The 16,661-nt window shown below is 45.2% G+C and overlaps 1 protein-coding gene across 1 annotated transcript in view; it reads right to left on the bottom strand.

Moving 5' to 3' along the window:
• The window catches only part of LOC311149150 (uncharacterized protein), a gene marked incomplete at both ends in the record, with an annotated part of 190,487 nt that overhangs the window by 111,168 nt on the left and 62,658 nt on the right, over window positions 1-16,661 (bottom strand). The window contains one exon of the mRNA XM_084186236.1: window positions 12,171-12,215. Within this exon, the coding sequence (XP_084042362.1) occupies window positions 12,171-12,215 (45 nt within the window). The remainder of the gene's footprint in view (window positions 1-12,170; window positions 12,216-16,661) is intronic.

The raw sequence follows: 16,661 nt of genomic DNA, 5'->3' as shown, positions 1-16,661 counted from the left end.
ACTGCAGCCCAGCTGGACACTGCGGTAGAGATGGATCTGTGCGTAATGCTCACGCTATATCCGTGTCCATCGCCCATACTACCGGTGCCACAATGCATGAGGCCAGGAGTATGGGGGTGTTGTCTCTGGGCCTCTCCTCTGTGTCATACAGCCAAGATAGTGCATCTGCCTTCACGTTCTTCGTACCCGGAATGTATGAGAGTGTGAAATCAAACCGGGTGAAGAAGAGGGCCCACCTGGCCTGGCGAGGATTCGGCCTCCTCGCTGCCCGAATGTACTCCAGGTTACGGTGGTCTGTCCAGATGAGGAAAGGGTGTTTCGCCCCTTCGAGCCAATGTCTCCACACCGTCAAAGCTCGGACAACAGCCAACAGCTCCCAATCACCAAAGCCGTTGTTCTGCTCCGCCGAGCTGAGCTTCTTAGAAAAGAAGGCACAGGGGCGGAGCTTGGGTGGCGTGCCCGAGTGTTGGGATAAGAAAGCTCCTATCCCTACCTCGGATGCATCCACCTCCATTACGAACGGTAGTGATGGATCGGGGTGAGCCAGTACCGGGGCTGAGGTGAACAGACCCCGCAATCTACTGAATGCCAAATCAGCCTCAGCAGACCAACGGAGCCTGGACGGCCCACCCTTCAACAAGGAGGTAATGGGAGCTGTGACCTTGCCAAAACCCCAAATAAACCTTTGATAGTAGTTGGAAAAGCCAAGGAAGCGCTGCACCTCCTTTGCCGTGGTTGGAGTCGGCCAATTACGCACGGCTGCAATGCGGTCTCCCTCCATCTCAACACCTGTGGTGGTAATGCGATATCCGAGGAAGGAGATTGACGGCTGGAAAAACTCACACTTCTCTGCCTTGGCATAAGGGTCATTTCCAACAGTCAGGCCAGCACTTTGCGAACCAGGGACACATGCTCGGCGGGCGTAGCAGAATACACCAGAATGTAATCGATGTAGACCACTACACCGCGACCAAGCATGTCCCGAAACACCTCGTTCACAAAGGACTGGAAGACAGATGGAGCATTCAACCGTAGGGCATCACCAGGTATTCATAATGCCCCGAAGTTGTGCTGAATGCTGTTTTCTACTCATCCCCTTCCCGAATACGCACTAGGTTGTAGGCACTCCTGTGGTCAAATTTGGTGAAAAAACGGGCCCCATGCATTGACTCAATCACTGAAGGAATGAGGGTAAGAGGATAACTAAACGTACCGTCACATTATTCAGTGGTAAATAATCAATGCACGGGCGGAAACCGCCATCTTTCTTCTTCACAAAGAAGAAACTCGAGGTAGGCAGGTGAAGTGGAGGGATGGATATACCCCTGGCGCAGGGACTCAGTGCCGTAAGAACCCTTTGCGGCCATGAGAAATTGGGGTTGTGAAGGGCTAACCACGGGATACCCAAGACTACAGGGTAAGCAGGAGACTCAATAATCATAAAGGTGATCTTCTCAACATGTGTCTCCTGCGTAATCATGGTGACTGGTACAGTAACTTCCTTAACCAACCCGGACCCTAATGTTCGACTATCTAGTGCTCTAATGGGGAGTGGAATGGTTAGGGGAACCAATTAAATGCTTTGACGGTGTACAAATGCCCTGTCCATAAAATTCCCAGCTGCGCCTGAATCGACTAGCGCCTTACACTGGGAACCTACCAAGTGAACTGGAAATGAGATAGAAAAAGTACAGTGCGCCGCAAAGGGCTCTGAACACGTTTGGGTGTCTGTTACCTTGGGTGATGCGTGAGTACCCTGCCTACTGCCTCCAGACCCAAAAGGACGTTGACTGCGACGTGAGGTGGATTGTCCCTTCGTGCCACCAGAGTGGCACTGTCGCTATCCTCCTGCGCTCTCTCGACCAGCGGCTCCTCCCAGTTCCATCTGCTCAGGGTCCGAGTCGTCCGGAGTGGGAACGGGCAGACCCCTACCAGGATGTCCTCTGGCAGCTAGCAGATTGTCCAGCCGGATGGCCATGTCCACCAGTTGGGAGAACGATAGCATGGCATCCCGGCAGGCCAGCTCCCATTGGACGTCCTCCCTTAGGTGGCACCGGAAATAGTCTATCAGGGCCGGCTCTTTCCACCCGGACCCTGCTGCCAGCGTCCGGAACTCAGCGCGTAGTTCTGAGCGGTCCTCGTCCCCTGCCTTGGATGAAACAGTCGTTCGCCCGCCTCTCGACCTCTCAGGCGGGTGATCAAAACCGTCCCGAAAGTGGCGAGCAAACTCCCCGTAGTTCTCCAACATGGTACCTCCCTCGTTCCATACCGTGTTGGCCCACTACAGGGCTCTCCCACAAAGGCAGGAAACGAGGACGGATACCTTCTCCCGCTCCCGGGGCTCCGGCCTGATGCTGGAGAAATACAACTCCAGTTGGAGTAGGAATCCCTTACATCGTGCTGCAGTCCCGTCAAATGCCGGTGGCCGGGATACCTGGATCCCTCCAGGGGCTGGGGTGTAGGTGGCTGGATTCGTTTGACCAGCTGGTCTCGATAGATCGGATCCTTTCCTCTCCAGGCGTTCTACCACCTGAAGAACCCGATCCATCGCTTCCCCCAAGATGGCCAACATTGAGGAATGCTCCTGGACCCTTGCCACAACTCCAGGCATGCGGTCTTCTCCTGCTGACTCCATATCAAATCAGGCGAGTGATTCTGTGACAAGGTGTGAAAGAAGGAGTCAGGCGCAGGAGGTAAAATACCGAAGTCCAGAGTTTAATCCGTTTGTATAAATCAAACGCCCCAAGCGTCAAACGAAACTGTACAAGGGAAAACATCCACCTTGGCAAATAACACAGTAAAATGTAGCTCAACCGAGCTACACGCTCTCACAACAAAACAATCACTCACAAAGACAAGGGGAACAGAGGGAACACTTATACACAGACTAATTAGGGGAATGAGCACCAGGTGTGTGTGATTGACAAGAAATGACAAGTGGAGTGATGAGAATGGGATCGGCAGTAGCTAGTACTCAGGTGACGACGAACGCCAAAGCCTGCCTGAACCAGGAGTGGCAGCCTCGGCGGAAGTCGTGACAGTTACCAAGGCTTTTTATGCACTCTGGTAAAAGGGGCGTTCCTACTTGCTGACACGATCTCTGAGCTCACTTGGGGGCGTGGCTAGTCACCATGCATATCTTATTTGAAAACCTCTGATTTCGTTAATTATCCATATTATATACACAACATATTGGATGTAAACTTGACAGATAAAGTGTGTATACTTTCCAAATTACAGTATTTTCATTATAACATTTTTAATGACATCACAAAATAATAAACAATATGACATGATTAGTCTTTAGATCCCCACTGACCATTCAAAACATTTGGATGTTAGAAATATTGTTCCAGTGTTTACTTTTTGGACGTTATAGTTTTGGTGGCAAAATACTTCTGGGGGACAAAGTACATTCCAATTGCCATACTAGAGGGTCAGAGATAGATTCTCCTCCTTTTAGATTTACGAGGTGTCAAAACCGGCCCAGCCCCTCTTCCCCTCTACTGTGGGTGAGAGGGTCTGGTTGTTGTCAGCCATTTGCCAAGCTGATCTGAGGCCTTTGATCCTCACCCAGGACAGTCATGACACCAGACAGCCTGTGACTCAGGAGTCTAGGATGGCATAGGCTCACTGGTGAATAAACTAATAAATACAGAGAATACTCTGTATGTGTGTGTCCTTATTTGGTCCAGGAAGGATCGTCCACGTAGGAGGTTGAGAGCAAATTCTTGGTTTCTAGGACCACAGAGAGGATGTGAGTGGGAGAGACTCAGAGACTAGTCATCTCTCTCTATGTGTCTCTAGCTTTGTCCAGATTACAAGCGTAGGAGTGAAAGCAATATAACGGGTAACGGAGTACAGTGTGCTTTTCTCTCAGCCTCATTCACTTTCTCTCTTACTCTCCCATACACAAACAGAAACCCCCACACACACACCAACGGCCCAGTGTGTACACATGTATCTTTATTTCCCACACATACAGGCACAGAGAGAGTGGTTATTTGTGTTGTTCAGATCACAGTGAGGCTCAGGGACAGACAGGAGGTGGAAGCATTACACAGGGTTCTCCTGGGATCCACTGGAGGAGATCGCCAACAAAAGGGACATTGTGCCACAGACACAAACACACACACATACATCCAAAACCACTTCATCCTGCCTCATCAGAGTTTAATGGCTGTGATAGGAGAAAACTGAGGCTGGATCAACAACTCCACAATACTAACCTAAATGACAGTGAAAAGAAGGACGCATATACAGAAATATTCCAAAACATTTATCCTGTTTGCAATTAGTAAAACTGCAGAAAATGTGGCAAAGAAATTAACTTCATGTCCTGAATACAAAGTGTTATGTTTGTGGCAAATCCAACACATCACTAAGTACCACTCTTCATATTTTCAAGCACGGTGGTGGCTGCATCATGTTAAGGGTATGGTTGTCAACGTTTTTTTATGATAAAAATAAATGGAATAGAGGTAAGCACAGGCAAAATCCTAGAGGAATACCTGGTTCAGTCTGCTTTCCAACAGACACTGCTTACCACGACGACATTGAATGTTCCTGAGTGGCCTAGTTACAGTTTTGACTTAAATCAGCTTGACAATCTATGGCAAGACTTGTGTCTGCCTAGCAATGATCAACAACCAACTTGACAGAGCTTGAATAATTTTATAGAGAATAATTTGCAAATATTTTGTCTCTGAATGGCACACATACACAATCCGTCTCAATTGTCTGAAGGGTTAAAAATCCTTCTTTAACCTGTCTTCTCCCCTTCATCTGTACTGAAGTGGATTTAATAAGTGACATCAATAAGGGATCATAGCTTTCACCTGGATTCATCTGGTCAGTCTATGTCATGGAAAGAGCAGGTGTTCCTAATGTTTAGTATACTCAGTGTATATGTGGAGGTTGGGGTGTTAGTTTTGGGGAAGGTCTGGTGTTCTGGGGATGCATAGGAAGCTCTGTTGTGAAGAGATAACTGGGGAGCACATTACTGAGAGGACACTGTGCTGTGACCTCACTTCCTTTATTCACTCTCCACTTCCTGCATGCCTGTCCACCCCTCTATCATCTCCCCTCCCAACAAGTCCCCAGTCTGAAGCCTGGAGCAGAGCCACTTACTGTGGTGACTGAAGGCACTTCCTGTCCACTGTGGGGCCAGCAGGGCTGGTATGACAGGGGCGATTATTTTCCTTCTAGCACTGATTGTGCAGATATCGGCTATTTTGAAGGTTTTACTTGCAATGATGGTGATACTGTATGTGGTTTTTACCTACCTTTGTTAAATGCACTGATTGTATGTTGCTCTGGATAAGACCAAAAAAAACAGAACGCTTGAGCGTGCATAACTATTCACCCCCCCCAAAATCAATACTTTGTAGAGGCACCTTTTGCAGCAATTACAGCTGCAAGTCTCTTAGGGTATGTCTCTATAAGCTTGGCACATCTAGCCACTGAGATTTTTGCCCATTATTCAAGGCAAAACTACTCCAGCTCCTTCAAGTTGGATGGGTTCTGCTTGTGTAGAGCAATCTTTAAGTAATACCACAGATTCTCAATTGGATTGAGGTCTGTGCTTTGACTAGGCCATTCCAAGACATTTAAATGTTTCCCCTTAAAATACTCGAGTGTTGCTTTAGCAGTATGCTTAGGGTCATTTTCCTGCTGGAAGGTGAACCTCCGTCCCAGTCTCAAATCTCTGGAAGACTGAAACAGGTTTCCCTCAAGAATTCTCTGTATTTAGCGCCATCCATCATTCATTCAATTCTGACCAGTTTCCCAGTCCCTGCGGATGAAAAACTTCCCCACTGCATGATGCTGCCACCACCATGCTTCACTGTGGGGATGGTGTTCTCGGTGTGATGAGAGGTGTTGGGTTTGCGCCAGACATAGCCTTTTCCTTGCTGGCCAAAAAGCTCAATTTTAGTCTCATCTGACCAGAGTACCTTCTTCCATATGTTTGGTGAGTCTCCCACATGCCTTTTGGCGAACACCAAACGTGTTTGCTTATTTATTTATTTAAGCAATGGCTTTTTTCTGGCGACTCTTCCGTAAATCCCAGCTCTGTGGAGTGTATGGCTTAAAGTGGTCCTATGGACAGATACTCCAATCTCCGCTGTGGAGCTTTGCAGTACCTTCAGGGTTATCTTTGGTCTCTAAGTTGCCTCTCTGATTAATGCCCTCCTTGCCTGGTCCGTGAATTTTGGTGGGCGGCCCTCTCTTGGCAGGTTTGTTGTGGTGCCATATTCTTTCAAATTTTTAATTATGGATTTAATGGTGCTCCGTGGGATGTTCAAAGTTTCTGATATTTTTTTATAACCCAACCCTGATCTGTACTTCTCTTCAACTTTGTCCCTGACCTGTTTGGAGAGCTTCTTGGTCTTCATGGTGCCGCTTGCTTGGTGGTGCCCCTTGCTTAGTGGTGTTGCAGACTCTGGGGCCTTTCAGAACAGGTGTATATATACTGAGATCATGTGACAGATCATGTGACACTTAGATTGCACACAGGTGGATTTTATTTAACTAATTCTGTGACTTCTGAAGGTAATTGGTTGCACCAGATCTTATTTAGGGCTTGAATACATATACACGCACCACTTTTCCTTTATATATTTTTTTGACGTTTTTGAAACAAGTTATTTTTTTCATTTCACTTCACCAATTTGGACTATTTTATGTATGTCCATTAAAAGAAATACAAATGAAAATCAATTTAAATTACAGGTTGTAATGCAACAAAATAGGAAAAATTTCATGGGGATGAATACTATTGCAATGCACTGTATATCCACTAGTTCTAATGTGTCCATGATATTCATTATTTGTGTTTGATGGTGATACTTTGTAGTGTGATTTTCTTAACAGTCTATTGAGGTACTTAAAACCGTATTATAATCTCCCACCATAGTAATTGAGTCATTTGTTGCTTGTGAGCTTGATAGATTATTATATATATTTTCAAAGAAGTGTGGAATGTAGATCATCCTTATTTGGACAATATAGATTAACTAGCTAAATCTGTTTATGGTCCAATAGCAGTCATGTTACCTCATTAGCTAGCTATAGTAAACAACCTGGGGTACTTTCAGCAGGATGTAACATTTTGGAGCGTTAAGAAAGAAATAATCTATGTAGAACAAACATGCATCTTTGACATGTTTAATAAGGAATATTGTTGGCTCTATTCATGGTATTTCTATCTGCAACATTCAAAAAAAAATGTGCCACTGAATGTGGCCCTGGTAACATTGCCAGTAGCATATTCAGTGGGGAGAACCAGTATTTGATACACTGCCGATTTTGCAGGTTTTCCTACTTACAAAGCATGTAGAGGTCTGTAATTTTTATCATAGGTACACTTCAACTGTGAGAGACGGAATCTAAAACAAAAATCCAGAAAATCACATTGTAATGTTTTTTAAGTAATTAATTTGCATTTTATTGCATGACATAAGTATTTGATACATCAGAAAAGCAGAACTTAATATTTGGTACAGAAACCTTTGTTTGCAATTACAGAGATCATACATTTCCTGTAGGTCTTGACCAGGTTTGCACACACTGCAGCAGGGATTTTGGCCCACTCCTCCATACAGACCTTCTCCAGATCCTTCAAGTATCGGGGCTGTCGCTGGGCAATACGGACTTTCAGCTCCCTCCAATGAATTTCTATTGGGTCCAGGTCTGGAGACTGGCTAGGCCACTACAGGACCTTGAGATGCTTCTTACGGAGCCACTCCTTAGTTGCCCTGGCTGTGTGTTTCGGGTCGTTGTTATGCTGGAAGACCCAGCCACGACCCATATTCAATGCTCTTACTGAGGGAAGGAGGTTGTTGGCCAAGATCTCGCGATACATGGCCCCATCCATCCTCCCCTCAATACGGTGCAGTCATCCTGTCCCCTTTGCAGAAAAGCATCCCCAAAGAATGATGTTTCCACCTCCATGCTTCACGGTTGGGATGGTGTTCTTGGGGTTTTACTCATCCTTCTTCTTCCTCCAAACACGGCGAGTGGAGTTTAGACCAAAAAGCTCTATTTTTGTCTCATCAGACCACATGACCTTCTCCCATTCCTCCTCTGGATCATCCAGATGGTCATTGGCAAACTTCAGATGGGACATGCGCTGGCTTGAGCAGGGGGACCTTGCGTGCACTGCAGGATTTTAATCCATGACGGCGTAGTGTGTTACTAATGGTTTTCTTTGAGACTGTGGTCCCAGCTCTCTTCAGGTCATTGACCAGGTCCTGCCGTGTAGTTCTGGGCTGATCCCTCACCTTCCTCATGATCATTGATGCCCCACGAGGTGAGATCTTGCATGGAGCCCCAGACCGAGGGTGATTGACCGTCATCTTGAACTTCTTCCATTTTCTAATAATTGCGCCAACAGTTGTTGCCTTCTCACCAAGCTGCTTGCCTATTGTCCTGTAGCCCATCCCAGCCTTGTGCAGGTCTACAATTTTATCCCTGATGTCCTTACACAGCTCTCTGGTCTTGGCCATTGTGGAGAGGTTGGAGTCTGTTTGATTGAGTGTGTGGACAGGTATCTTTTATACAGGTAACGAGTTCAAACAGGTGCAGTTAATACAGGTAATGAGTGGAGAACAGGAGGGCTTCTTAAAGAAAAACTAACAGGTCTGTGAGAGTCAGAATTCTTACTGGTTGGTAGGTGATCAAATACTTATGTCATGCAATAAAATGCAAATTATTTACTTAAAAATCATACAATGTGATTTTCTGGATTTTTGTTTTAGATCCCGTCTCTCACAGTTGAAGTGTACCTATGATAAAAAATTACAGACCTCTACATGCTTTGTAAGTAGGAAAACCTGCAAAATCGGCAGTGTATCAAATACTTGTTCTCCCCACTGTATGCAAACATTTGGTGGCATAGAAAGAAAGGAACACGTATAGCAAACAATCTATTGTCTAAAACCCTCTTGCCACGACACTATATCTGACTGGGTAAATAACTTTATTTTGAGTTAAAGTGGACCCAGTGACTCAAACTTGAGCACATGGACCAGGACTAGAGCACTGGGAATAGCACTTCAGCCATGGGGACTTGTTCGACTCAACCATTGGTGACTCGGACTCGAGCATAGGAGACTTGGTGCTCCACAGGAGACTTAGCTCCCATTCAAAGTCATTAGCCCCCGTTCTGCTTTTGGACATCAATGTGGCTGCGGCGACTGTGGAACGTTGATAACAATGAATGGCAATGACACGACCAAGTGCAACCCATACTACTTTGCGGCACCATCTGGTGATTGTGCTTATCTCTCTCCCTGGTCCAGGAAGGATCATCCACGTAGGAGGTTGAGAGCAAAGTCATGGTCTCTAGGACTACAGAGACAGTCTCTCTGTCTCTCTCTCTCTGTATGTCTCTCTCTCTCTGAAAGTACATGGCCAGGAAACTGTTATATATTCTTAGATATGTTTGTCATATTTATACTGTTGGGAAGAGGAAAATATGTTGGTAGGACAAGGCTATGTAGGTTTGTGCAGTCAGTGATTTTTGTTTACTATTGGTTAATGAGGCAATACAAATGTGATGTGACTAAAATGAAAAAACTAAAATGGCCCACTGTTTTCATAATTTTGACAATAACTAGACTAAATCATTATTCAAATGAATTTTTTGTAAATAAGACTTAAAGATATTTTAGTCAAAATGACTAAGACTAGACTAAATCTAAAAAAGTGTGCCAAAGTTAACACTGGTATAACAGCCCTTTCCTGGTTAACACTAGAACCGCTGTGCCTCGATGGACCCCACTTCAAGCTAATTCTGTCTGCAACATTCTAACAGTGTAATTAATATATTTAATATATGCCATCACAAAAATAATAATTTGTTTGTGTTTATTAAGGCCTTTTTATTTCAAATAACACAATATCATTTTCATTCGTTTATGTTACTATAGGCTATACTGTATGTAAAAACAAAAAACGCAAAAAACGCCACATTTCAAGTGTTCAATCAATTTTATTCGTTACAACTATGAAACAGGAAGCATATGTGTTGGCATGGTCAAAAGAACCGCAGAAAAATGATGAAAATATCAGTAGCCTAAACAACATTATAAGCGCCAAGTGGCCTTGATAAATAGTGAAACTCAGCACAAAAGCAATAATGGTACTGTAATGAATATAAGTGTTGATATGACAGCAGTCAAAAATAGTATATTATTGTCAGCTCATGTTTATATTGTGTACCACTTCATGCAATGTCATGAGTTGGATTTCATTTAGCTGTTATCCCTTGTCCTAACAGTTGACACAATTATCGTAACTTTCACTTGCTTGACACACTTTGACATTCATTTGTTTGGTTGTAGTGTGTAATAGTCTCCGGTTGACTCCTTATTTTGTTCCTGTTGTCTTGTCATTCTTCAGCACCTTTGTGGAGTACAAGGCTGTTATGGTGCTTTATTTTGCGCAGAGGGAGCTCCCGTCTCACTTTGTTCATGGTGCCGGCCAGACTTGTTTTCTTTGTAAGCAAATGTTTGCCAATGGCAGTGAAGTTAAGAAATTGTCCATGGTGACATTTCTCTCCTTGCCAAAGTAAGGTTCCACAAGCCCCATCACTACATTATCCAACACCCGGTCGATGTAGATATTTTCCCAGATATTGAAATCCATTCAGCATGTACAATTACGCATGCTCTCACTGTGTAACCTACTCCAAGTATGCCAGAGTAGACTGATCAGACTGCTTTTATTCGGTGGACTGATATAGGGAACATATCATTTTAAGATTATAATTACAATGGATCAATACAATAGAATGGCCTGCCCTGTTCTTCTTTCACAATTGGTGATAACATAATTATGCATCGTTCACTTCCCCTCTCTCATCATCTCACCCATTCCCACCCTTTCTCCCCATCATACTTTACTTAATTTATTTAATCTGTTGTTATGTATGAAATTAGTTTCAGTATGGTTTAGTTTAGAGGCAATTATCAGGGTGATTATCAGCTGGGTACTACACTTTCAACTGTCTGAAGAAGGAGCGGAGCATGCCATACTGTTGGGAGAAGGAGCGGAGCATGCCATACTGTTGGGAGAAGGAGCGGAGCATGCCATACTGTTGGGAGAAGGAGCGGAGCATGCCATACTGTTGGGAGAAGGAGCGGAGCATGCCATACTGTTGGGAGAAGGAGCGGAGCATGCCATACTGTTGGGAGAAGGAGCGGAGCATGCCATACTGTTGGGAGAAGGAGCGGAGCATGCCATACTGTTGGGAGAAGGAGCGGAGCATGCCATACTGTTGGGAGAAGGAGCGGAGCATGCCATACTGTTGGGAGAAGGAGCAGAGCATGCCATACTGTTGGGAGAAGGAGCGGAGCATGCCATACTGTTGGGAGAAGGAGCGGAGCATGCCATACTGTTGGGAGAAGGAGCGGAGCATGCCATACTGTTGGGAGAAGGAGCGGAGCATGCCATAGTGTTGGGAGAAGGAGCGGAGCATGCCATACTGTTGGGAGAAGGAGCGGAGCATGCCATACTGTTGGGAGAAGGAGCGGGGCATGCCATACTGTTGGGAGAAGGAGCGGAGCATGCCATACTGTTGGGAGAAGGAGCGGAGCATGTCATACTGTTGGGAGAAGGAGCGGAGCATGCCATACTGTTGGGAGAAGGAGCGGAGCATGCCATACTGTTGGGAGAAGGAGCGCAGCATGCCATACTGTTGGGAGAAGGAGGGCAATTTTTTTAAAATGACATGCCCTCCTAAAACTGGTTATAACTCCAGTTCTGTTTGTGATATTAAGATTGTCGGGACGTCTCATGGTCTGACAAACACTGCTCTACCTCTTCCACCTTTCACCGCATATGCGGAAAGGCGATATCGGCGGATGCAGTGGATTGAGACGCAGCCCATGCAAAAATATCTACAGCTTAAACTGACTGATTTTGATGGGGATTTTTTATTGTGTTAATTCGATTTCCATGGGTGACAAGGGTTAGGCCAAGGGTTAGATCGACATTGCTTTAAATGTGCCATTTTTCCCTTTTGACTTCCCTTTCAAGCTTATCTAGGGAATGTGTGTGTGTGTGCGTGTGTGCATAGCAGTGTGTGTGTATTGGTGTGGATGTCTGGAGCCCAGCAGAGGGTGTGTATCCCCGCCTGGCAGCCTCTCCCTGGGTGTCTCTCTCACCTTGTAGCCCTTCTCCAGCAGTAACTCAGCCAGGTAGAAGCCATCCTGAAACACAGACCAAACACACGTCTGTTACAGAGCAACACACACACACGTTGTGGCTTATCAGAGAAACCACAGGCCATATAACAAGGAGCCAACAAACTGTGTGTACAGAACAACAGTGCTCTGTTAGACAAACCTTAACATAAAACACATTCCCAGAGTATCACACAGACATAACCACAACACAACACAGCATACTTCAGCACACAGTTCTCTAGACAGCAACACACACCTTCACTGACCCTGCCCTGACTAACAAGGTGGAAAGGAAGACAGAAAGGACCACTCTTGTACTGAAACACGTTCCAGTGGGCGCTGTATGTGTGTGTGTGTGTGTGTGTGTGTGTGTGTACATGTGTACGTGTGTGTGTGTGCATGCATGTGCACACAGGTGCATGATTGTGTGTGTTTGGGAGTCTATGTGCACCCTCTCAATAAGGTATTTTTTCCCCCTCAATCTTTTCCAACCGCACATTCTGGAACATTCCGAACCAGTCATGGATTACCTTTCACCAGCCTCCAGCCCATTCCCCTCCACCTACCCACCCACCCACCCCCATTCACCTCCACCACCACTCCAACACTTCCTCTCCAGGTCTGGGTGTGATTTGGCAACAGACCTCCAGTCCTCCAGACCAGAAGGGAACAAGGGAGGCAGAAAGTGGGAAGAGACCCATTATTTCAGTCTACCAACTAAAGCCAAGCCATGTTCGAGTAACTTGGTCCTAGATACGTTTGTGCTGTCTTGCCAACTCCTGATGACAACAACTAAGCCATGTTCGAAACCCTGACCATGGCAAAGCCTTGGCCTTCAAAAGAGTTCTGACCATTATGCTGAGTGTCTGTTGTAGGCTATGCCTATTGGATGTGTTGCCTGTCTGTACCCTACTGGCATGGGGGTGAGGGGGTATATGAGGCCACGGCCTGATATGGACTCCATGGGAGAATGGACAGTATGCGGAGCTCTGACCTATGCATAGAATTAGAATGAATGTACCAGTCAAACTGCCAAGGTCAGTGGTTCCAAGCCTGTTTTATTCATTTTATTTCTATGGTCCACCACTCTAGTCAGAGGGATGTCTACCATGGTTAGCGCAGCAAGCTCTGTCTGAAGAGATCCGTATGAACCCTCATACTCAATACGGGCCACCACAGTCCAGAATGAACCAGTATGGTAGAATAGAGTTCAGTTCAGTGTAGTTCAGGTGGGTTCAGTGAGGTTGCAGGTGGGTAAATCCATTTGAATTAAATCACCTTATTGACAGCATTGTAGAAGTGCTCAGAAAGTGACTTTTTGGACCTGAATGCCAAAACATTCAAGATAAAAGTGCTCAAAGTGGATCCCTTTTGCATACCCCACCATACCATGAGACATCCAGGTCTTCATCACTGGAAAATATAAAAGGTTGAGTAAATGGTTGAGATTTACATAATTTAAAAGCTTACAAACAGGTTTGTCAAAACTATTTAGTAATCTCAACAAAAAACAAAAAACAAAAAAAGGTAATTGTTTTACCATTAACGTCAATTATCTAAAAACGTGTTAACTCAGATTATGTTCATATTCACATATGTTGTATGCGTTTTTAGATAATTGAAGTTAAAAGTTGAAATAGTTTGACAACCCTGTTTAAATGATATCCAATTCAACTGTTTATATTTTCCAGTGATGGGGTGGAGTATGCAAAATTCTTTATCTCCTGAATGTTTTGGCATTCAGGTCCAAAAAGTCACTTTCTGACCACTTCTTCCATGGGCAAACATGTCTGGAAAGCTTTGTTTAAAACAAAGGGATGTTGTCAAAAAGTGATTGAATTCAAATGGATTTAACCAAGTGGCTCTGGTCACCACAGAGTATGAGGGACTGACTCTATTAGGCCCCCTCTTGGGCAAGGATCGTTCATTGTGGTTCAGGAAGGTGACTCTGGAGGTGGCTCTGGCTCTTTGGTTCTTTCTCTAGCTCTCTGGAGGGTGGAGGGTGGAACTGAAGAATGACTGACACCAGCCTGACTGAGTTGGTCTTGATACCAAAATAGAGGTTTACACTGCCAGCCTGGTCCTGCACCATGTAGCCTCTACCTCTCTGGTCAATGGGCCCTGGTCAAAAGTAGTGCAGTATGTAGGGAATAGGTTGCCATTTGGGACGTACCCCCTAACTCCATAACCTCACGGCATTCAAATTTCCGGCCCCCGGGTTCTGTCATATTTTCCTGCCCCCGTGCCAGGGTCAAACCTCGATATGCCAAATTAATTATGGGGGAAAAAACATGAAGAGTTGGTTTTCTGTTTGAAAACAAGAGGCTCTTTTGAGTCTGTTTTAGCCCATAAACCCTGGCCTCACCTCTCGGTTTCCTGTTATGGGGAGCCAGGGGAGGGTGGGGAGACACAAACACTTGCATGCATGCAATAATCAGACAGTGCTTCAGCAACTAGACCAAACAACAATTCCATTGGTCAGAGAGGTGGCAGGTCACGGCTAAAGGGATTGGAGGATCTGACTTATCTGTCGCTGATATCTTTCCTTCTGGATCTGAAACTAAGGGAACAATGTATCTGTGGTAAGTCTGATGAGTTAATTACAATGCTCTACATTCTGTTCTCAGGGTGCAGTTGTGTGACATACACCTGAAGTAGTCGTGAGAGTCATGTACAGCACACCTGTATCAGACAGGTCCAGGTGAGATACAGTGGGGAGAACAAGTATTTGATACACTGCCAATTTTGCAGGTTTTCCTACTTACAAAGCATGTAGAGGTCTTTAATTTTTATCATAGGTACACTTCAACTGTGAGAGACGGAATCTAACACAAAAATCCAGAAAATCACATTGTATAATTTTTAAGTAATTAATTTGCATTTTATTGCATGACATAAGTATTTGATACATCAGAAAAGCAAAACTTTTTAATATTGGGTTCAGGTCTGGAGACTGGCTAGGCCACTCCAGAACCTTGAGATGTTTTTAAGGAGCCACTCCTTAGTTGCACAAGCTGTGTGTTTCGGGTCGTTGTCATGCTGGAAGACCCAGCCACGACCCATCTTCAATGCTCTTACTGAGGGAAGGAGGTTGTTGGCCAAGATCTCGCGATACATGGCCCCATCCATCCTCCCCTCAATACAGTGCAGTCATCCTGTCCCCTTTGCAGAAAAAGCATCCCCAAAGAATGATGTTTCCACCTCCATGCTTCACGGTTGGGATGGTGTTCTTGGGGTTGTACTCATCCTTCTTCTTCCTCCAAACACGGCGAGTGGAGTTTAGACCAAAAAGCTCTATTTTTGTCTCATCAGACCACATGACCTTCTCCCATTCCTCCGCTGGATCATCCAGATGGTCATTGGCAAACTTCAGACGGGCCTGGACATGCGCTGGCTTGAGCAGGGGGACCTTGCGTGCGCTGCAGGATTTTAATCCATGACGGCGTAGTGTGTTACTAATGGTTTTCTTTGAGACTGTGGTCCCAGCTCTCTTCAGGTCATTGACGAGGTCCTGCCGTGTAGTTCTGGGCTGATCCCTCACCTTCCTCATGATCATTGATGCCCCACGAGGTGAGATCTTGCATGGAGCCCCAGACCGAGGGTGATTGACCGTCATCTTGAACTTCTTCCATTTTCTAATAATTGTGCCAACAGTTGTTGCCTTCTCACCAAGCTGCTTGCCTATTGTCCTGTAGCCCATCCCAGCCTTGTGCAGGTCTACAATTTTATCCCTGTTGTCCTTACAGAGCTCTCTGGTCTTGGCTGAGGTGGAGAGGTTGGAGTCTGTTTGATTGAGTGTGTGGACAGGTGTCTTTTATACAGGTAACGAGTTCAAACAGATGCAGTTAATACAGGTAATGAGTGGAGAACAGGAGGGCTTCTTAAAGAAAAACTAACAGGTCTGTGAGAGCCGGAATTCTTACTGGTTGGTAGGTGATCAAATATTTATGTCATGCAATAAAATGCAAATTAATTACTTAAAAATCATACAATGTGATTTTCTGGATTTTTGTTTTAGATTCCGTCTCTCACAGTTGAAGTGTACCTATGATAAAAAGTACAGACCTCTACATGCTTTGTAAGTAGGAAAACCTGCAAAATCGGCAGTGTATCAAATACTTGTTCTCCCCACTGTATACAGTACCTCACCTCAAACTACACACCAGAGAAAGCAGCCAGCCAATGACAAGCCCCAGCTATATGCCACTTCGCACGTACAGTGACAATGAGACAATAAGACATGTGAATGCTGAGCTGAGGCTATTTTAGTCCAGGGGGAGAGTAGAGCTGCCAAATGTACTTTCCATGGTCCTCTGGCAGTGGAATCGAGGTCTGCATCTCAAATGACACCCTATTCCCTACATAGTGCACTACTTTTGACCAGAGCAATATGGACCCTGGTCAATAGTCGTGCAATATACTGTATATGGAATAGGGTGTAATTTGGGAGGAATCCTCCCTTTCTAGTCC

This window comes from Coregonus lavaretus (assembly GCF_964263955.1).
Source record: "Coregonus lavaretus genome assembly, chromosome: 21".
NCBI classification, from domain to species: domain Eukaryota; kingdom Metazoa; phylum Chordata; class Actinopteri; order Salmoniformes; family Salmonidae; genus Coregonus; species Coregonus lavaretus.
The sequence above is the reverse complement of the archived record's forward strand: the minus strand, read 5'-3'. Positions and strand labels throughout refer to the sequence as shown.